The following is a 21869-nucleotide window of genomic DNA, read 5'->3' on the forward strand; positions in this document are numbered from 1 at the left end:
GTTTTTGAGTAATGACATCGAAACCAAAAAAATGTTACACTTGCCCCCGGTCTCCCCTATAAACGAAGCAGCTACAGAGGGGGTTCATCAGTGAATCATCATGAATTTCAGGGCAGACCTCTATTATACTTTGCATCACAACATTTCTGCTGGTTTCCTCTTGCCCTTGAGCCGCACATGTTGAAACGAGATTGCATTCTCTATGGCAATCAGCCTTTCCTTTCAGTCCGACTGCATATCCCACCCACTCCTCAGGTCTCCAGAAAGAAACTATTATGTAGGCTGCTCATTCAGAGTGGCCTTGGCTTGTGTAAAGCATGGAGAAAAAGCTGCAGTGGTTCAGTATGTTCTAGCTCCTGCAATCAACAGACAAAGGACTGTGTGAAATGTTCAGTTCAGTGAAGTCAGGTGAGGCAGGACATGTCCTTCACAGTGTGCCCTGGCTAAGCTTTCACTCTCAAATACCTGAGATGTTGTTGCAACAACTGCCTTCATGCTCTTCACTATAAGGAAAAGTAAAGGTTCATGCGCTTATAGCAGGGCTGAGCCGCAACTGGGGGACCGGTTTCAATTGACACCTTCTGTGACCCACCCTCCAGGGGGGTGTAAGGGGAATTCACCTCAGGAGAAGTTTGCAGAAACTAAACAGCTAACCAGTTTTCCACTTATTAATACATATGAAAGCAATGAAATAGAAAGACACTACGGTGTTTGACACTGACTGGACCCACAGCAGTCAAGCAATGGCTTCTGCTGGGGTATGGCAACACTGCTTAGACAAAAACAGAGCATTTTCTATCAATATATTTTGAGTATGGGGATGGGGGGCTCCCTAATACATATTATAATTACTGCCTAGCCTTATTGTGTTTTTTAAAAATGTCTTTATACAATGACAAATCAAACCTGAGGCTGTATGAGTCCGAGAGCAGAGTGCGAGCTGTTTCTCCAGTCTTGACACTGAGAGCGTCGTGATCACTGCAGAAAACAGAGAGGTTTGCAAGTGCTGCTCAAAACAGCCTCATGAATAACTAAACCTCAGATGCTCAGTGATGTCAGGCTGCACAGGCACGTATCTTCAAGTGGCTTCTGTTGGGAGAACACTGTGTGATGTGAACACAAAAACACTTTGAAGATACAAACCACAGAACAACTGAAAATACACAAAATGATTATTGTCACCATGACAGTATTTTGAAAGAAGAGAATGATTTAAATTAGTGCTCATCAGCTGTGGCCATGACAACAAGCGTTTGGGCAATTACCTGTCCATCCATTTATTCATAATGAGGCAGGACACATCTGAACAATTATGTTTGAATATATCAGATTGCTATTTTTTACACAAAGGTTTATCTCAGGACAAAATATTCAGAGGCATAATTTAAATGTTATTTGAAGACTCATCTGGAGCTCATCTCTTTAAAGGAAAATTCCTGTAGTTTTAATTAGAGATCTTGAGTGCTGTGTCTGTATGGGGTGCTCATTTGTGTTTCTATAAAAGGAGTGTGTTATGCGTGATGAGACGGTGACGCAGACACTGCGCTTGGTGTGGGTGTATAAGAGGAGCCACTCGGCTCCGTATCGGTGCTCACATGGGGAAGCAACTGGGTCTTCAGACTCATGATAGCCTCTCGGTGTCTGGAATTGAAACAAACATGGAGATGAACGCAACAGAGAAGCTTTACCTTCCCGTTGATGGCATCCTCGAAATGTTCAACCATCTCACCGGGCATCACCATGCAGGCATCACGCACCCAGGTCTCCAGAGCGCAGCCCTCACCCCAGTAGCCCAGCACCCTAAAGTCTCAAGCATATCGAAGGCGGGCATGGGCATCATCAAAACGGTTAAAGGGCGCTGGAGGCAGCAAGAAAAGAGAGCAAGCAGGTCCTCGAGTTCTGGAAACAGGCAGGTATCGAGTGATCGACTCCCGAAACGGTCCGTGGATCTGCTGGAGCTGGGTCTGACCAAGCCCAAGAACTGTCACAGAGTAGTTGTGCTTGGCGCACGGAAAGTGGGTAAAACCAACATCCTGCATCGGTTCTTGGGTAAAGAGTTTGAAGAGGATTATGAACCCACGACGGAGGACTTCCACAGAAAGCTGTTCCACATTGGAGGAGAGGCTTATCAGATTGATCTCCTGGACGCCACAAGTGAGAGGGACTTCCCTGCAAAACGGAGGTTATCCATACTGACAGGTGAGCCCTCTGACTGATTATCAACTGAGATACAATTTTGGTGTTTCAGGAAAATGTTTTTTAACAAAAAAATGCCATGGAAATGTAACCTGTCACTAATTAAAGTGTTCTGTCTCTCTCCAGGTGACACCTTCCTGCTCGTCTTCAGTCTGGATGACAGAGAGTCCTTCAATGAAATCTGTGAGCTGCTCGACGAGATCAAAGCTGCCAAGGCAAAGTTACTGAAATTAAAACATCCCCCGAGAGTACCTGTGGTGATATGTGGGAATAAAGCGGACTTGGAATCGCAGAGAGCCGTCAGACGCTCAGAGGTGACACACATCCTCGGTGGGGACGTCGCATACTTCGAAACCTCTGCTAAAGACGACACCGGACTTGAAGGTGTGTTCAGGGCCCTCGCGGCTCTAGGTGGACTGCCGGACGAGACGAGTCCGTCACGACATCAGATCGTACCCATCCTCACCTACCAGTCGATGTGCATCGGCCAGCGAGGTAGAGGAGGGAGCCGGGGAGTCGGTGCGCCCTGCGCCGCCGTGGAGCCACTGGCGCGCCGCCCGAGCTTCACCAGCGACCTGCGGCTGGTGCTGAGATCCAGCACCAAACAAAACAAACCCGAGAGGTGTCAGATTCAATGAATTTGTGAGCCTTCTCTATAAACCAATTGTAGTAGTATGCTGCAATGTCATATTATGTAAGGAGTTATACTCTGTATAGCACCTGGCTGGACCAGTGCATTCATATTGTTTTTTTGTATGTACCTGTATATTATCCTGTAATAAAAGTATTTCTAATTGTCACATGGGCTTCTGTTCTATCAGTTTATTCCAGACATGCAATGAAACATGTCAATAGGATGGGGATATTGTTAGACTATTTTCATCACCAATCAATTGTCCTCAAGTGGTGGCACAAAACATGACCGCAAGTGTGTGTGGGAGGACGGAGATGACTCACACACTGACCTTACACATCTCCTAGTATTTGTTAGACACCAGAGATTGTTCATATTCCAAATCCTCCCACAAGGCTGCGGATGGCACCAAGGGTCGAGGTGTTACAATGCCCAGTTAGTCAGCACTATAATGGCCTACACTCTCATGTGTCACCGTGGTGTTTCTCAACACATAAAGGTTGGAGCATCATCTATTGAAGAGGGGGAGGTGAGAGACGCATTGAAGTCGGTGAAATCAGCACCATGGAGAGAGCCCACATCAGACTCGGCTCTACTGTAGAGTAGAAAATCAATTTATAGCCCGCCTTAAAAACACTCAGACTTTTCTTCCTCACATATCCAACCCACTCTTCAGGTTCCCGAGAAGAAACAAATGTGTGGGCTGCTCATTCAGAGTGGCCTTGGTGTGTGTGAAAAGGATGGTTTGATGGAGACAAAGCCTTGGTTTTTGAGTTTCCTGCAATGAGCTGACGAAGTTTGGTGCTCCTTGGAGGTTAATGTTCAGTTCAGTACTTAAAAGTGCGTCAGGGTGGCATGTCCTTCGCTGTGTTCCCTTTCTAAACCCTCTCTCGTCAAATACAAGACCTACTGACAGATGGTGAACACATTTGTAAAGCAGAGGTAATGATTTATGCCCTTATACTGATGTTACCAGCATTGTTTAGATCATTTACAGAGTGGGAAATGAAAGCAGACTGCATTTACTGACAGTGCTGAAGAGGACTCATCATCAGGGTTTATGAATCATAGAGCAGAGAGGGAGCTCCAGTCTTGATACAGTGTCGTGATTTCTGCAGAAAACAGCAGGGATCGTATACAAGAACGTTAAAATCATAGATGCAGTTACGTCAGGCTGTACAGCCACATTTGTGCATGTTCATATACTGACTGAATCCACATCAAACTGTCACTAACAATCAGGGAGAAAAATCTGGTTACACTTTATCTTTATGGTCCATAATGTCTTTAAAAAATCTATATCTATATATCTCTACAGTATATATTTCTCTATACCCTGTGCCACATTACAAAGTTCTGAGACTGTTATTTACCTTTACTTTGTTGAGTTTATAATCAGTGTTAGATTGCCAGAGGATTTTGCTTCAAACACAACTGAACATCATCTCTCTCTCCTCCATAATTGTAGTCCCAGATTATCCCGGTTAAGTTCAAAGGAAATAATTACGATATTAACAAATTGCTGACAAAGTATTGTGTGAAATGTACCTACTTATAAGGCTCAATTATTATCTTTATGCAGCCAAAGGGAGTTGGGGTGTATCTAAAGAAGGAGACGCAATTTCCTGTGTATTGGGAGAACAATAATTATGTTTGGATGGCAGTACAATACCTTAATGAGAAATGTCGCACTAACAATAACTGCGTGACAGTACTGGGGGGCTTTTAAAAATAGAATACATTATGTTCTCATCCAAACAAGAGTGATGGCAGTTATTACAGTATGATACAGAGTCAATATAATATAAACGCCCGTGGGGCCTGTTTTATTTCTCTGTACATGTCATCTATACAGCAGCGTAACACAGAGGAGGAAAAACTCAATACAATGTGAAAAATGGCAAAGCCTTTAAGACAGAGGTCAGCAACCTTTACTATCAAAAGAGCCATTTTTTTACCAAAAATAATCATTTAAAAAAATCTGTGTGGAGCCACAAAACATATTAAAGGCTTTTAATGAAGGTAGAACAGCATATCAAGTATAAAGCAGCCTATACTTATAGTCTAAATGAGCATTCATTCATGTTTACCATAAGGTGGCCACTCTGCAGGGCACTATTTATGATTGTTTGGTACTTTAAGTCTGCAGAGCTGGCAGTGAAAGCAAACAAATCTTTCCAGGCAGTACTAAATTCTCTATTGTATTCAGAGACTTTTACTGTTTTGGATTTGAGAGACTCAAGGCTAGCCACTGCTATTGAGGTTCAGCAAAATTTCAAGGAAAATGTGTACGCACATTTTAGCTGCTGAAATGTTAAAACAATTTTATTTGGTATAGAGGCTTCACATTTTTACAGTTGAGGAATATAAGAATTTTTGTAGGCTTGAAGCACTGACACACACAAATTAAAAAGTTAAATATATAACTGTTATTCATTTCCATATATTTTTTTTTGTCAAAGCCACAGGGAGCCATTGGAGAGGGGCTAAAGAGCCACATGCAGCTCCAGAGCCTTAAGAGAGCTTTAAGGTATAGTTCCAGTCTTTAAAAGTGGGGTTTTATGAGGTACTTATTCATAGTCAGTGTATTATATATGCAGTAGATGGTGGCTGGCATATCCCCGATTTGGAGAAGCAGGCAGGTGTACCAGCACAGAAGCTAGGTAATGCACTGCTGTGGACAGGGTTGGCAACAAGACTTATTTTAGCCGCTAAAAAAGGCCCACCTCAAAGAATCAATAAAAGTTTATGTGTATGCTATATTCAGAATATTTTCACTGCATTATCCGAATCAGACAGGTCTTGACAGGAAAGCTGTTAATGGCTTCAGTTGCACATCTATGTGCTCATCACAGTAGGTGAGCCTTATTTATGTGGCTTAAATATGTTTTGCTGCTATCCCCATCCACAACAGTAAATTAGTTATCCGCTCTATCAACATTACTGTCATCGTGGGTTGGAAGTCCTCTTTGTTTGTCCATCAGCACAGTGGTGGTCCCTGTGTAGCCTCTGACTGATTTGTCTTTCCAGCTCCACCAGCAGAGCTGGCAGCATGCTGTCCAGTAAGGCCAGTCCATCCCAGGAGCATCGCAGGCCTCTGATAATATGGAAAGAAGAAAAAACATGGATAAGAGATTCAGTGTAGAGCTGCGATGATTAGTTGATTAATCGATTAGCAAGAATGCCAAACATTCCCTGGTTTCAGCTGCTCAAATGTGACGATTTGATGCATTTCTTTGTCCTATATTACAATTTAAGTGAATATGTTTGACTGTTGGTCAAGTAAAACAAGCTATATGAATACATCAGCCTTCGGACGTGGGGAATTATTTTCTATCAAAACGATTAATTGAGAAAAAATAACCAGAACTTTTGTCCTAAATGAAAAGAATCGCTGCAGCCCTAAACAAGTGAGGTGGGCAATCTCTTTCGCACCAGTGTAAATGTAAAACTTTAAATTCAAGTATTGTTAATGATAGTCATGAGTCACCTGTCATCAAGAATGAGTTGTCCGCTCTGTAGCAACTCTTGGACATCGATGGATGTTCCAAAGACATCATGGAGGCCCAGCTGAGGGCTAAACAACTCCCAGTGCTGTTAAATACCAGAAAATGACCTTGAGATGTGCTGAACATTGAACAAATAAGACGATCACACAGTAGCTGTGCTGAATAGAACATTTTCTTTAGTAGTGTATTTCATGTAGAAATAAAGGGTTCACCTTGTGATGAATGCCCTGGGTCATTCTCATTCCCATCACCAACACCTCCTCCAATCTACCAAAGAAACAGCTTTCATGAGAACAGTGACTAGATGTTGATAATGACAAGGACAGGACACACTGAGTGAAGGGACGAGTCTGATAATAGCCTTTCACAAGGACAGTGTGTCTGGAAAACAAGCACATGTACAGCGACCTCCAACACCATGTTTCTCACATTGTGTAATTTTACTCATTGCAACATACAACAGTGCTGCCTGTAAGTGCAACTCCTCACAGTTCAAGATGGCTGAGGCGAATCCGCCTCCGTGTCCCATGTCCCCTCTGCTGGACTTCACGAATCCAGACGTCAGGCTCCAGAGTCTGGGTCCGCGCCTCCCGGATGACACCTCCCTCCCCCACAGGAACAAACCGTCCGTGTGCTCCTGTCACACACAAACATGTTAACTTTGCCACAAGAACACTTTTCATTAATCACTGCCTTCAATAAATAATAACAGCTGACCTGGGCCGACGCCGATGTACTGTCTTCCCTTCCAGTAACTCGTATTGTGATGACTCACTGCGTTCTACATAGCACAAAGTGAGGTGTTACTGTGCTGTCGTGATTGTTCTTCTCAGACAAATTCATGAGGCAGTATGGTGCGCAACAGAGCAGACATCTGCCTTGTTGATGGAGTGATGAAGGCACTTCATCAGAAACTAGAGCTGGATAACAGTCAGAAATAGGGCTGTACGACATGAGGAGAATATGTGATAACAGTGAATATCATGATAACGATACCGCTTGCGATATAAACAGATATTAGATATACACACAGATATATTTAAGCATTCCTTTACTGAACAAAGTGAACTAAACCTGAGACAGTGCTAAAAACTGCAGTTCCTAAAATGGCCACTTGAGGCTGGCTCCAAAAGGGATTCCACCCGCATTAACACCCATGTTAAAATGCCCAACTTTATAGCAGAAATAAACATGTTTACAGCCTGGTACAAAAAAGTTTTGGTCTCTATAGTTTAATAATAGCATAAAAACATACAAGGGGTTAATTTATATGTAACTCCCATGTTTATACTTAATTAAAGCCTAAAGTTACACAAAGAAAGGACTGCTTGAGTGACAGGCTCTCTGCAAGGTGTTGATACAGTCTGTAGCCCCTTTTACACTGCCAGATTTTCCGCGAACGTTGGGCCGTTTTGCTGGCAAGCTGCAAGTGTTTAAACACATAGAGGCGGAATGGCGAGTTGATCCGAGGTGCCCAATTTTCCGTATTCTGTGTAAACAAAAGTAGGTAGGCGGCATTTTGCCACACTCCCCGAGTTTGTTTTTATACTGCCAAGACTGAAAAAAGACTGATTGGGCTTTCCTGCAAATTTGCACAATTCCTATCTACAAAGGGCTTGAGAGTCAGATCTACCCCTCACTTCTCTACAGCTCCACCCTTGTGTCCAAATATGGTCACTTCTGGCTCCAAAAAAATCAAGATGGCGACGGCCAAAATGCCAGACTCAAAACGTGAGTCGACAAACCAATGGGTGACGTCAGGGTGGCTACATCCATTGTTTTTGTACAGGCTAGGATTCACTTTAAAATCATATTGATTACTTTTAAGGCTCTTCAGGGCCTGGCTCCAGATCACATTTCAGAACTGTTAGTCTCTTATGAACCTTTACGTAGTTTGAGATCCTCTGGCAGAGGTCTCCTGCTTGTCCCAGAATCCAGACTGAAGATCAAAGGGGACAGAACTTTTGCCACCAGGGCCCCGAGGCTCTGGAATGACCTGTTCGAGGATATAAGGCTGTCTGAGTCACTGGCTTCGTTTAAATCCCTCCTAAAACCATATTTCTATCATAAAGCATATCCTGACTTTATCTGAGATGTTCGTCTATGTTATTGCTATCTAACTGATAAAATAAAAAAAAATTCACCCCTGAACCGTTGTCACAAACGGGGAAATTAGCTATTGGGACCAAAACATTTTTTTTGTACCAGGCTTTTAACATGGGTATCAATGGGGATTGACTCAGTTTTTAGGCTAGCCTCTAGTGGCCATTCGAGGAATTGCAGCTTTTAGCACTTGCACATTGGCTTCATTTTTCAACCTTCTTGCAAGCCACTTGATTTTTACTGATATTCTCTATACCTTTATATTAATATTATGTAAAGTTATTTTTCATATTGTGTCTTACATGCTGTAATGTGTTTTTATTCCTTTTATAAAGCATTTTGTCCCTAGTATTCCACAGGTTTTCAAGTGATAAACTTCTCTGTAATCTTTATAAAATAATCAACGTCTTCTTAAGTACGGAGGACATCAGTGAGGACTTACATTTCTTGCAAAGTTAGACACCTCATACTGCAAGAAGCCATGCTGGTGGAGAATCCTCCTGGCGCACTGATACATCTCTGCTGTCACCTCTTCAGCGGGCATTGTCACCTTTCCTGCTTGCACCTGTTTAAACAGCTGGGTGCCTCTCTCCAAGGTCAGCTGGTACAGAGACACGTGGTCATCGGACACTCTCAACAACTCGCACAGCTCATTCTCCCAGGATTTAACGCTCTGTTTTGGTCGCCCAAACATGACATCCACCGACACCCTCCCGGGGCACAGCCTCCTGGCCTCTTCTACAGTTTGCAAAGCCTGATGGGAGCTGTGGTCTCTTCCCAAAACTTTCAAATCTTCATCCTGCAAAGACTGGAAGATTGAAAAAGTTATACATGTGCACAGTTCACAATCTAATTAGTCTTCTGTAGGCTATATATTCACCTGGACGCCGATGGAGAATCGGTTCACCCCTGCATGCATATAGTCCTCTAACTTTGACTTTCCTACAGGAGTAGGGTTGACCTCAAGCGTGACCTCAGCCTTATCCGAGAGATGCGCCAGCCTGGAAACAGTCTCCAGGACTGCAGCAATGGTTGAGGGTGGAGCCAGGCTTGGAGTCCCACCACCAAAAAACACTGAGGTAATGCTGCAGGGATAAATCAAAATTAAGTGTGGGTGATGGCATGTGTTGTGAGCAGAGATCATGTGAAGGTCTAATGAATGAACATACCAGGACACCTGACTGAGCTGCAGCAGTGTTTCAGTCTCCTTCTGAAGGCACTCAGTCATCATGTGGTCATTGTCCTCTCTGGGTATATACTTGTTAAAGTTGCAGTAGGAGCACCGTCTGAGACAGTAGGGCCACTACAGAAGAAGAGATGAGGAAGGTGACTTTGACATGATTTGGGCAAACTTTCTAGACATGACAGTATTTGCATTAGACTGAAAAAAGATTTATGTCAGTCAGTGCATGGGTATGCATATTTCTCTGCATTGAAATATTTAATCAGATCCATTGACCAAAGCCAGCTCACGTGCACGTAGAGAGACGCCTGCTTCGTGAGATGTGCAGAGCCTGTCCGCTCAAATAAATCCTCAATTATTTCGCCGCCGGAAGTCTGAGAGAAGCAGCGCAGCCCGGGAGAGAGGGCACGTCTGCAGGCATGGAGCGTGTGTTTGATCATGCTGGTGTCTGTCTGAAAGTTGTCCTTCACTTCAACACATGGTCACGTGAAGCTGCTACACGAGTCTCGAGGCTCCGTTATAAAAATATAGATTATATCAAAGTGTCAATAATGTGGCCGAAGTTACTACAAAGTAGCGTAAAGTCATTTCGTCCTGTTTACACATCGCTTCCTGGTAGCTGTGACGTCACCCCTAACAGGAAATACATACAATGTGATTTCCTCTTCGTGTGTAACACAGTTTGACCACACAGGGGCGCTGTTTCACTGGTGTAAGGCCTACCCATTAAATACATTTGAAGATAGATAGATAGATAGATAGATAGATAGATAGATAGATAGATAGATAGATAGATAGATAGATAGATAGATAGATGGTTAGATAGATAGAGTAAAACACGCAACAATAAAACAGTTTAAATTAATTTAAATGAGTAGTTTGCAGCCCTGCTCTCACTGGGCAGGTTTATCCAAAGTCGAGCAGCGCTGACTGCAAAGGCTCTAACACCTCTGTGAATTAATCTAGACCTGGGAACAGCAAGGAAAGGTGCATCTGAGGATCTCTGTGTGTGAGAAGGAATGTAGGGCTATAAAAGATCTGTTACATAACTTAGAACAAGGCCTCTCAGGGCTTTGTAAGTTGCCAATAAAATCTTATCTTCTTGGCTTCTAAAAGTAAAAGCCTGTAAAGCTGCTACGTCAGTTTGTATGAAGACTGCAGAATTACCCAAGAACCTTAAGTATCACTTGTACAATGTAGCCTAAATATACGCAAACATCACATGATGAACATGACATGAACATATTTTATTGCATGAGGCTGGTGTGCAGGTTTTTCATTCAAATTCATGCTCTGTTCACACAGGATCAAACTAATTTAATGAGCTATTGATTTCTCTGATTCTGGTGGACTGACAGTGAGATGACCTTGTGGGGTCACACACAAAATCAGAGTGTTCATTTTAACAGAGGAAGCAAAAATCAGCGCAGTTTGAATGGTTATGAAATTATTTTATCATTAGGGTTACAGTTCATTAAATCTCATCATTTTGAGTTCAACTCAGCTTTGTTATAGAACAAACAGCTCCTCAGTTACAGTTTGTCATGTTCAAGTAATTACCTCTGACCATTGCTGTTTGACGCTGGAGAGTTTGATGTGATGATAATGGTTATACAAATCCAATATATGACGTGTGGCAGTGAGTAAATAAATAAAAGAGCCACCACATCAGCCACAAAAAAAGGAATAAATCTTCTCACCTCCTCTCATCCTTCACACTTTTACCAAAGTACAAAACACAGCAGGTCATTATGTACTTAATCTAAATATTTCATTAACAATGTCAATAAATGTGAATGTGCTCACTGCCAGCCTCCAACCCCGGGGACATTTTCCATTTATTATTAAATCTGGCACCAATTACCCTCAGCAGAGAGTGATAGAGACAGAGCGATTGGTTTATACTGAATGCAACAGTTATGGTGATGACTTAAGTCCACACAGAAGCTGGATAACTTTGTGATAATCCAGATCAAAAGAGTGTATCTTTGCTGGAAATCTGCCAAATGGATAAGAGAAAGAAAGGTAAGCTCACTGACTGACTACATGGGGTTACGGGGGTTCACAAATACGACATAGACTCAAGTTGTAAAGCTGTAAACGTGGGGTCATATCAGTTTGCATGTCACTTAGCAGCATTTATGAGCTGAAAGAATTCTGGCATGGTAATGTTGGTCCGCCGGTTGGTCAGTTCACCACCACTTTGATCCAAATTGAAATATCTCAACATATATTCGATAGATTGACATATATTGTACAGATATTCATGGTATCCAGAGGGAAAATTCTAATGACTTTGGTGATCCCCTGTCTTACCGTAATGCTGCCATGAAGGTGACTGTGTATGGATTGCAGTGAAATTTGATGGGGCATTCTTCTGTTCCCCAGCTACTACATAATGGAAACCTGGAAAGATACTCTGTGTTTGCTTGGGTAAGGTTAGGAGACTATAATCATGACTTTGAAAGTGATTTAACTGCATGGCATGGAACTTAGTCTAGATAATGACTTTTTTTGTATGGAAAACAACTCCCCATATATATAATAAATTAATTAACCAGTTAAATGAGAGAAAAAAACAAAAGATGAAAAAAAGAGAAAAACAATTTTTAAACATTCAAGGTTTAGAATATCAATGGTAATTCAGTATTGCCATTTCCAAACAGGTTAAGAATAGGAAAGAGGTCAAGGGTCATAACAACAAATTATTGACATTTCAAACAGATTAAGTTTAAGAGAGAAAACAAGAAGTCAGGTTTACCGTGGGAGACTTATGTTACCAAACTGTTCCCATCCCCAAAGAGGTTACGGTTAGAAAAGGTGTCTAGTATTAAAATTGGGCTAATTTACTGTGTCTCCACCAGAGTAAGATCTAGAAATCAGAAACTGAATGAGAAGTATTTCACTGACACATCAGTAGAATAAAACAAGAATAGAATAAGAGCAAACATAAGGAATATGTACAGTTTTGTGCATTGTATGTTGCTGAAATGGAGCCTTAACCTCTTGACACATTATAATGTGTTTATGGCTTTTACATCTTGACAACTGATATGTTAGAGCATGGTCAAATCTGACCCGAACACAATGGGTTAATTTGTGTTAACAGAATATTGAACTGGAGAACATAGAACACTCTGAACATAGATTCGCTCCCACTTTGACACACATATTAATGTTCTCTTCAGTATGATTCGTAATCACTTTGATGAAGCTCTGACTTTTCACATAATATTTTTGTGTTTTTTGTTAGTTGGTAAAAGTTAGCATGGTGACCATGGCAAGCTTTATACCGGTTTAACATCAGCGTGTTATCATTCTAAGCACGTCAGCGTGCCAACCTTAGCACTTAGCTCAAAGCTTAGCCTCACAGAGCCACTGTAGTCTTAAAATTGTATTGGCAGTACTGTCAATTGGGATACAGCCTCGTATGAGTCACTTGTGTTAGCAAGGAGTTATTCTCCATAATCTGTTTATTCCCCTCATCTTCCAGCCTCTTGTAGAAAACATTACATATGAATTTGATGCACTTAAAAGCATTTTTTCAAAGAAAGACAATGTAAAAACTAGACATACAGTAACAGTTATCAGTGTGAGCAAATGCACATGATACATTTTGCACTTTTTGCAGGGTCTCCTACAGAATTGAGGCTAATGGTGGTGGGTAGCAGTGGACCTCCACAATTCCTTCTAACAAATGCCATACTTGGGAGAGAGGAGTTTTCTAAGGACATCACCGGTATTTCTGACAGCAAGAAGAACACTGGAGAGCTGGCTGGTAGGCGAGTGGCTGTGGTCAATGGGCCAAACATCTATGACAAAGATATATCTCGAGCTAAAAGGAAGAATGAGCTGAGAAGGTCTAAATGCTTGTGTATTCCCGGCCCCCATGCCTTTCTTGTTGCCTTTGACTTGGAGAAAATCTCCCCCAATGATATGAGAGCCCCCAAACTGATGAGGAAACGCTTTGGGAGACACTGTCTGAAGCACTGCATGGTCCTCCTGGCTTATGAGGGAAACCTGGAGGGAGCCGCCCTGGAAGACAAGGTGCAGAAGACTGACTGGCACCTGAGAGAACTGATCGAGAAGTACGGTGGATGCTTTCACTTTTTCAGCAAGAACTGGAGAGACCGCAGCGGGGACAGAGCGCTGCTGCAGAAGATAGAGAGGATGGTGGCCTCTTTAGGAGGGGGCTTCTTCTCCAGCAGAACTTTCCAGAAGGCAGAGTTAGCTGTGAAGAAGGAGGAGAAGAGGCTCAGGAAGCAGAGGACAGCAGAGATAGAAAAGGCATGGACGGAAATGGAGAAGCAGTACATAGCGGAGGAGTTGTATCACCAGAGGGACGCCTACACAGCCAGTGTTGGCGCTGAGATCAGAGCCAAGGCAGAGATGGACAACGGGTGGCTCAGAACCTCCCTGGCACGAGGACTGGGGACGGGTTTAGTTGTGGGAGCTGTCATGGGCGCACTGTTTGGTTCCATAGAGGGGCCAGGGGGGATGGTTCTGTATGGGATCATAGGTGGGGCAGTAGGTGGATCCGCAGGGGGAACGGCACAGGTAGCGATAGAGCATATGGAGGGCAGAGTGGCTCCTCCTGCCAGACTCAACTTTAACTCAATCTTCATTAATCGCTTCTTTGCAACTCCTCGTCCATGACAGCGAGGTATTGACTTATTATGACGTGTTTTTCAATAAAATATCATGTGCTCTTTGTATTTAACTTGCTTATGTAGCTTTCAGGCAGACTTGATACCAAAGCAGATAAGGAAATGTACAACACCCTCTCGGCTGAAACTGAAACTTGACTTGTTGTGCCCTCTGCAGCTCAAGGGGATTACTAATGGTCAACAATATAAACCTCATGGCTGATTTAAACTGTGAATTTGTATTTTGTGTCATGAAAACAACCAACAATTAATCATGTTCTTATCTGTTTGGGTTTTTTGCCATTTCACAAACTCTCCTGTCATTTAAGATTCTTCCCCCTCTTCTCATTGCTCAGTTTGTACATCCTTGATTATTTTCCTCGCCTCCTCTCCTTGTATCATCATCCCTCCCACCTGAGATGCAAGTGGAGGAGGCAAGGCAGAGACACGAGGAAAGAGTTGAGGCAACAGACATCTATCATTTTCTGTTGTGGCCCACTGCAGTATTTCATGACCTCTGTCAGATATAAGCATACCAGTGTTTTTGACAATTTATACATTTATTTCAATTGACTGTGGTTTGTATATCCCAGCTGTATATCTCACCTCTTTTATACATCAGGGGTGCCAAAAAGACTCCTGCAAAAGACACACCTGTGCATCCTCACTCATAGCTCCTCCAGCAAGCCTCCTCTTTCCTCAAAGTGTATTTTAGGGGTTCAATCCATCATGCTCGCTTCCTTTCCTTGTTTCTTAGTCCTTCCCATTGGAGATGCAAGTGGAGGAGGAGAGGAAGAGGCGCAAAGACAGAGGAGCCTTAGCTCTAAGCTCCTCCAGAAGTCTCCTCTGTCCTCTCTCCTTGACTCTTCGAGGTGCATTTAAGGGATTGGAAGATCCTTCATGAATGGGAACAATTTCCAGGTCACGGAAGGAGGCAAAGAAGCATAAGTTAGCATAATGAAAGACATTTGACATTTGAGACATTCTTCAAGATGGCGCACTGATATCGGTTTCCAGGTCAAAGGCAGGAGGGTGGAGGGGAGAGGAGTTGAGGAGGCACAAAATAGAGAAAAGTCCTTTTTCTTCATCCTCATTCCCCTCACCTGGTCCCATTTCACTGCTCTTTTGCCAGGTTGTTAAGTATTTTGCTGCTTAGCTATCCAATGGTTTCTGGCTCCTGTTCAGCCTAATCTCCCTGTGTTTAATCTTAATTCTCAGACCATGCCTTCTCTGCCTGCTTTCCCCTCATCAGATTTGTTGCCTGAGTGGCCCATTATCTCGTATTTTGAGTAAGCTGAACTTGTTTTCTACATAGACTGTCTCATTGTTGTAGTAATAGGTTCCTACCTGCTTGGTTTCCATTTCAGTTTTCAATAAATGGAGTTGTGATTTGTGTCATCACATGTGGGAGTTTGCTCTTAAGCAACATTTTATTTGACCTCCAACATTCCCTGGCATCTCGCTGTAGGTTAGTTGAAGAGTATCAGATAACATTCAGGGTGGAGTTTCAACTGAGAGTGCCATTGTCTAAAGCACTGCCTCTTTCCTAGACAACACAATCACCTCAGCGCACCTGTTCAGTGGACACCATTAGCAGTCTTTACGTTGTATTTCATACCTGAAACTGTGAACAGAATCAGTGCAGACCAGAAGCAGTGTTACCTGGACAAGAAAAACTTGAAAAGGTAAGCCCACACTCTGCTGGGTGAATGGTTTTACAGTAGTTTCTCTTTTATTCCTGGAAAAGCTGCCTATTTCCTGACTGTGAATTTAGACCATAAAATCATTCACGGACACGTTGCATCATCTGAGAGTGTTTCCCAGCGTAAATGTCAGAGTACGATGTGCTCAGGACAAAACATAACATTTCAGAAGTTGTTGTATTGTGTTGAGTTGTTCTGTAGCTCCCTAGTGACGTAACAGTTTGGGTGCTACCTGTTTGACCACATACTTTACATCACATATTTCACTGAGCCGCTTCCGTTCTCTGGTAGTACACCGGTCTCTGATCACAAAGAAATTCCTGAGAAACTCAAGCGCCTGTGACAATGCCAACAAGAAGAATTTGTGGTAGAAAATAAAGAGAGGGATAGACATAATTGTTCCTAGACATAAAGAAGAATTTCCTGTCCTTTTTGCTATCATTACATAATATGAGAGGAGTGCCATTCTGCCCTGAGAACATGACGTCCCATTTGTGCTGCTTATCTGAGCTGAAAATAGCTGTGCTCTCACATTTCAGAGTAAATGCTCCTTTTTAAAGCAGTGAGTGGACAGTACTTCGAGTTTAAGATGATTTGATGCTACATCTCTTTTATTAAATTTGCAGAACTTCTAAAAGACAACAAATTGTAAAAGGTTAAACCAATGTTTTCCAGCTTTTCTGGCTTGTAAACAGTATCTAGTTGTCTACCTAACTGCCTACCTAGTGCCATTTCAAATAGTACATTTGTCAAAAGGCTTTTGACAAACAAACAAACTAAAAGAAATGTCTTCAAACTTTGCTGACATTGATCATGTCACTGTCATTTTCAGAGCATGGCCTCTACAATTAGCCTCCTTCCCGAGAAGCACTTTTTGTGTCCTCTGTGTAGAGACATCTTCACAAGTCCAGTGACCGTACCATGTGGTCACAGCTTCTGCTTGTCCTGTCTCTCCCACTACTGGACACGACACCAGTCCAAATACTGCCCCCACTGTAGGAGACTGTTTGCTGACAAGCCGGACCTCAGTGTCAACCACATTCTGGCGGACATCTCAGACAACTACAGGAAGAATCGACCACAGAAACCACCTGATGAGGAAACGGTACTTTATTGCATTGTCAGTTATTCGGTCATGAGCGATCTGATTATCAATGCATCTAATATATTTGTGTATGTCACCATTGCAGGTTATAGATGTCGAGCAAATGATTCAGGAAAGGCTGCAGAAGATAGAAAGGTTTAAATATGCTCTCGAGCTCCAAAAGGTGTGTTGAATACTTCTACATCATTTAAGTCTCTTTATGTATATCTTTGAATGATGATACATGATGGTGTCCCATCAGAGCTCCTACCTCAGAGAGGTGCGAGAGAGCCAGAAGGTCTTCTCTGCCCTCGTACATGCCATGGAGAAGAGTCACAAAGCAGTTGTTGATGCAATTGAGGTGAGACAGAGAGAAGAGGCAAAGAGAATAGAAACGCTGGTGAAAGAGATCGAACAGGAGATCCGGGAGCTGAAGAAGGAGACCACTGAACCTGATCTGCTGATTCCTGTACACAGCGATCAAAGTGACGATACCAAGCAAGTTACCGTGGTGAGCACCTCTACCTTCTGCAGATGATATAATGATAATGGTGAATGGCTACCATCAGTAATAACTTTGTTCATGTCATGCAGAGCGTTGTTCCAAAAATGTGCCCCTCTGAGATGAAGGACTGGTCCAAGGTTACAGCAGAAACTGACCCTTGTATTGGGGTCACCAGACAAGCACTGACAGACATCATGGAGAAGATAAAAGTAGAAGTCAACAGGCTCTCCAAAGCTGGTGAGTAACGCAGCTTTTATCGTGCGTATTAAATGAGCATTCTGCTATAAATTCAATGACCTTTCTTCTCCCTTTGACTCTTCTTTGACAGAACTCAAGAGAATAGAGAAGTACACAGGTAAGACTTTTGTCTACACAGACACAAATATAAGGGACTGGACACAAGTTATTAGAGTGGGGAGATCCAAATAAAGCATTGATAATGCAGTAGAAAAAATGCAACAAATTGAAATATCAACCTTAGCACCAGAAAAAAATGTAGGCATTGTTCGTGTCTCACCTTGGTGTCACACCATCTACCATTCCCTACACCTCCTGATGACAGTCAGCTCATATACTACATAACTTTAGAAACTTAAAATATAACATATATGAGGTTTGTAGAAACATTCAATGCCAACATTTTCTTCTGATGACTGGGCAAGAAATATAAGATTTAACCCAACTTCCTGATCCCCAGTAATGTACTTCCAGACCCTTAGTACTAAAGATACCCATGCCATTTGACCCATTCTTGACCTTTCTCCTTCTTCTTTCTCAGTGGATGTCAACCTGAGTGCTAAGACAGCCCACCCCTCCCTCTCTGTCTCAGATGACAGAAAACAAGTGAGACACACGGACAAGCTTCAGGAGGTACCAGATAACCCCAAGCGGTTCGACCGTGTGGCGAACATACTGGCCAAAGAAAGTCTCAGCTGTGGGAGGTGCTACTGGGAGGTGGAAGTCGGGGAGAAGATCGAGTGGACTCTGGGTGTTGCGAGACAGTCCATAAATAGGAAGGGCAAGTTCACTGTCTGCCCTGCGAATGGTTTCTGGACTTTAAGCCTGAAGGCTGGAGGCCAGTTCATTGCCAACACCTCTCCTGTCACGCTGTTGGCTCTGGAACAGAAACCCAAGAGGGTGGGCGTGTTCCTGGACTACACAGAAGGCCGCGTGTCCTTCTACTGTGCAGAATCAGGAGTCCACATCCACACCTTCACAGATGCATTTACAGACAGACTTCATCCGTTCTTCAGTCCTGGTCGCCTGCATGGCGGCAAAAACGCTGCTCCCCTAATCATCTCTTCTAGCTTTTGCAGCATATAAACATCATACTTTTATTTTTATATTTGCAAATCTCCAATGATAATGCTTGTGATGATCTTTTCTGCACCAATCCTGTATATGAAATATATTTATTCTATTACAAATCCATATGAAAAACTACAATGAGCCACATTCTGCCTGTCAGAACAGTGAACAAGAGGTTGTGTAAGGACTGACTCCCTACACTCAAAAAACTTCAATGAAACCCATAAACAGATTGAAAAGGACCGAGAAGAAAAGCAAAGACTCTCAGAGATGAACAAGTGAGTCAAAGTCGAAAAAAAGCAGAGAAAATGGGCTGCTGAGTTGGATGGATGCAAGAGGCTGCGAAGTTGGGACAGAGGTTGACGAGGAACAGGGAGGGAGGGCACAAAGAAACAGCAGGGCATTGTGCTCGTACACCAGGCACTGGGAGACACACTCGAACACATTCACTCATTCACACACCGACACGGTCGTGCACACAAGCGCATGCTTCTGCCCACTGCCACACAGACTTGCGCTGGCATCTTGGAGGGCAGCCCCATCTCCAGTACAGTTCTGGGTGTCAGAGCTGATCGACCCTCTCTCCTTCAGTTCACCTTACCTCTGAGATAGAGCCTCCCCTGATCTGCAGCCTTCCTGTGGACTGAACTGAATATCTGAGGGCTGCCATTCACAACACCAAGCAAAGGACCAGTAACAGTAACCTGTGGACCGAGGGGAGCAGCGAGAATCCAATACACTTAATTTGAGGTAAATATCTATTGTATTATCTCCTAGTAGTGCATTAGCGACACTTCCAAAACTGTCAAAATCAATTGGACTGAAAATATGTTTAGCTGTTTCACAATTTAATATAGTATTTAAGTAGTCTCAGTGTTGGAGGCAGGGTTAAGGATCGCTCTCGCCTCATTGCGAGAGCCAATAGTTGTACCAAAGATAATGCTCAGACTCCTAATCTGGGGTCTGGGGGTCTTCTATGCCTTTGAGGGGCTTTATAAATTCATGCACAATCTTTTGAAACAGTGGGAGACTGTGGGCCTGCCAGAATGATTATTCTGGTTTCAATGATTCGATCCATTGTTGTCTGCCCACTTACAAAACAGACATTAATTCATATCAAAGCTACTGTAAATCATCCAGGATCGGGATCTGTTGGCTACATGTTCATCTAAAGGGGGCCCAGTAGATTAAGCTTCTGCCTCTGACATTTTTCTATCCGTCCTTGTCATAAAGCAACCCCTCGACTGAGTGTGTGGTGTGGGTTTGATTCACAGAATTGGTAAAGCAAGGCTTCTGAGAGCTGTGATAAATAGATGACATGGGTCCTCCTGGCCCACTCTACAAGCCTTCATGAAAGATGCTTGTGTTCAGAGTCTCCTCATGTTTTTCTGAGATAATCCACTCACCAGGCAAGGCGTAGCTCGACACCCACAGCTGTGTCAAAGACGGCTATTCTCTGTGGTGCTCAGTGGAATCCACTAAACATGGGCCTTGCAGCCTTTTTCCAAATATTTATGATAAATATATGCTCCATTTGTCCATACTTAACTGAGCTAATGCACATTGTCGTAAGTAGTAAGAACCTGTGAGATTTGCAGCACTATTTGTATGATGAATCAAAATTTCAATTTGCTCTGTTTTTGTCCTCTTCTGAATTTCAGGATATCTGTCCTTGTGTGACTCAGCTGAACTCAACGACATCATCACCTGAAGACTGAGGATCCTGCAGTGGAGCACAGTGTTTTCAGTACTGTAGACTGACACGTTTCTTTGTGGGACTATAAGCTGTCCCACTGCAACAAACAGAGACTGAGATCAAACAGTGACAAATCCATCTGATTCAAACGACACCTTTCACCATGGCGACCACGGGCATGCAGTTGCTGGGCCTAATCCTGTCTCTTGTTGGGTGGGTTGGTGGGTTGGTAGTCTGTGCCATCCCCCTGTGGCGAGTCACTGCCTTCATCGGTAACAACATAGTGACGGCTCAGATCATTTGGGAAGGCCTTTGGATGAATTGCATTGTGCAGAGCACAGGTCAGATCCAGTGTAAGGTGTACGACAGCTTGCTGGCCCTGCCCAGTGACATGCAGGCTGCCCGAGGCCTCACTGTGTTCTCCATCCTGATCTGTGGCCTGGCTCTGGCTCTGGGGGTCCTAGGAGTCAAGTGCACTAAGTGCATTGGTGTAAACAGTGTCAAGGCCCGTATCGCTCGCATCTCTGGTGCCCTTTTTGCCATTGCAGGGTTCCTCTACCTTGTGCCCGTCTGTTGGACTGCCCACTCCATCATCAAGGATTTCTATGATCCACATGTGGCGGCTCCACACAAGCGTGAGCTTGGCCCTGCCCTGTACATCGGCTGGGGGGCGTCAGCTTTGCTCCTCATCGGGGGATCTCTGCTCTATGCTGGGTCAAGTCCCCCTGGCATCCCAGGCTCTCCCACCTTCAGCAGTGGAGAAAGCAGTCCTCGCAGGGCACCTGCCACACAAGTCAAAGGTTATGTTTAAGTTTCCAAAATGTCCAAATGCCTTCAAGTCCCACAAATACGCCCCAAACCTGATTCCTCTCCTTTTGATTTAGCTCCTTGTAATTATTTTATATTTAATGTTATTCCAGTAAGCTTTTTTCTCTGAAAAGCTGCAGGAGGCTACTAGGGGAAAACTGAACTCATTTTATTATTTCATACCTGATATCCTTCAATAACCTTGTTCTCTGTCTGTCAGTGTAAAATACAATAAAATTTTGGTTCTCCAAATCCTCTACTGAGAGAAAGGGTGTGTGTTCACATTTTTATGATATCAGCTTACAACTGAATGTGTTTGAGAGGAGAAGTATAGTAGTTTTGAAAAGGAAATCTTTGTTTTGCTTTCTGTAAACACTACTGGGGGTTCTGCTGAGTGGAGAAGAACAATAGAACAATGGGGGCATGTGTGCATTTGCTTGTGGTGCCATATTGTTGAGAAGAGCGCGTGTGTTTGTGTGTGTGTGTGTGTGTGTG

General features: G+C 43.2%; 5 protein-coding genes across 5 annotated transcripts; 4 read left to right on the forward strand and 1 right to left on the reverse strand.

The window, feature by feature from the left end:
* Positions 1 to 1549: 1549 nt before the first annotated feature.
* rasd2 (RASD family member 2) lies at positions 1550 to 2964 on the forward strand. The gene is made up of 2 exons (XM_049561306.1): positions 1550 to 2199; positions 2323 to 2964. Exons 1-2 carry the CDS (start codon positions 1596 to 1598, stop codon positions 2832 to 2834), a joined length of 1116 nt encoding a protein of 371 aa, XP_049417263.1. The 5' UTR covers positions 1550 to 1595; the 3' UTR covers positions 2835 to 2964.
* Positions 2965 to 4651: 1687 nt separating this feature from the next.
* Positions 4652 to 10274, reverse strand: rsad1 (radical S-adenosyl methionine domain containing 1). The gene is made up of 9 exons (XM_049562282.1): positions 9916 to 10274; positions 9612 to 9745; positions 9323 to 9527; positions 8885 to 9250; positions 7057 to 7120; positions 6829 to 6976; positions 6552 to 6606; positions 6321 to 6424; positions 4652 to 5927 (listed from the first exon to the last, which is right to left on the reverse strand). The coding sequence occupies exons 1-9, from the start codon at positions 10063 to 10065 to the stop codon at positions 5777 to 5779; spliced, it is 1377 nt and encodes a 458-aa protein (XP_049418239.1). The 5' UTR covers positions 10066 to 10274; the 3' UTR covers positions 4652 to 5776.
* Positions 10275 to 11631: 1357 nt separating this feature from the next.
* On the forward strand, positions 11632 to 14358 carry LOC125879563 (GTPase IMAP family member 9). Its single transcript, XM_049561513.1, has 2 exons — positions 11632 to 11650; positions 13257 to 14358. Exons 1-2 carry the CDS (start codon positions 11632 to 11634, stop codon positions 14279 to 14281), a joined length of 1044 nt encoding a protein of 347 aa, XP_049417470.1. The 3' UTR covers positions 14282 to 14358.
* Positions 14359 to 15819: 1461 nt separating this feature from the next.
* On the forward strand, positions 15820 to 18886 carry btr02 (bloodthirsty-related gene family, member 2). The gene is made up of 7 exons (XM_049561770.1): positions 15820 to 15956; positions 16807 to 17079; positions 17165 to 17242; positions 17321 to 17569; positions 17653 to 17800; positions 17892 to 17918; positions 18342 to 18886. The coding sequence occupies exons 2-7, from the start codon at positions 16810 to 16812 to the stop codon at positions 18884 to 18886; spliced, it is 1317 nt and encodes a 438-aa protein (XP_049417727.1). The 5' UTR covers positions 15820 to 15956; positions 16807 to 16809.
* Positions 18887 to 20716: 1830 nt separating this feature from the next.
* cldnk (claudin k) lies at positions 20717 to 21643 on the forward strand. The gene has a single exon (XM_049561771.1). The coding sequence runs from the start codon at positions 20731 to 20733 to the stop codon at positions 21376 to 21378; it is 648 nt and encodes a 215-aa protein (XP_049417728.1). The 5' UTR covers positions 20717 to 20730; the 3' UTR covers positions 21379 to 21643.
* Positions 21644 to 21869: the final 226 nt, after the last annotated feature.

The sequence above is a fragment of the Epinephelus fuscoguttatus genome, linkage group LG19 (genome assembly GCF_011397635.1).
Source record: "Epinephelus fuscoguttatus linkage group LG19, E.fuscoguttatus.final_Chr_v1".
NCBI lineage: Eukaryota > Metazoa > Chordata > Actinopteri > Perciformes > Serranidae > Epinephelus > Epinephelus fuscoguttatus.

Excerpts from the sequence above, each read along its gene's own strand:
- cldnk (XM_049561771.1), top strand. The coding sequence starts at position 20,731 with ATGGCGACCACGGGCATGCAGTTGCTGGGCCTAATCCTGTCTCTTGTT.
- rsad1 (XM_049562282.1), bottom strand. The coding sequence starts at position 10,065 with ATGATCAAACACACGCTCCATGCCTGCAGACGTGCCCTCTCTCCCGGG. Across the intron at positions 9,528-9,611 it reads CAGCTCAGTCAGGTGTCCTG|CATTACCTCAGTGTTTTTTG; the intron begins GTATGTTCATTC and ends TTATCCCTGCAG. Across the intron at positions 9,251-9,322 it reads GATTCTCCATCGGCGTCCAG|TCTTTGCAGGATGAAGATTT; the intron begins GTGAATATATAG and ends TCAATCTTCCAG.
- btr02 (XM_049561770.1), top strand. The coding sequence starts at position 16,810 with ATGGCCTCTACAATTAGCCTCCTTCCCGAGAAGCACTTTTTGTGTCCT. Across the intron at positions 17,080-17,164 it reads AACCACCTGATGAGGAAACG|GTTATAGATGTCGAGCAAAT; the intron begins GTACTTTATTGC and ends TCACCATTGCAG. Across the intron at positions 17,570-17,652 it reads ATACCAAGCAAGTTACCGTG|AGCGTTGTTCCAAAAATGTG; the intron begins GTGAGCACCTCT and ends CATGTCATGCAG.
- rasd2 (XM_049561306.1), top strand. The coding sequence starts at position 1,596 with ATGGGGAAGCAACTGGGTCTTCAGACTCATGATAGCCTCTCGGTGTCT. Across the intron at positions 2,200-2,322 it reads GAGGTTATCCATACTGACAG|GTGACACCTTCCTGCTCGTC; the intron begins GTGAGCCCTCTG and ends GTCTCTCTCCAG.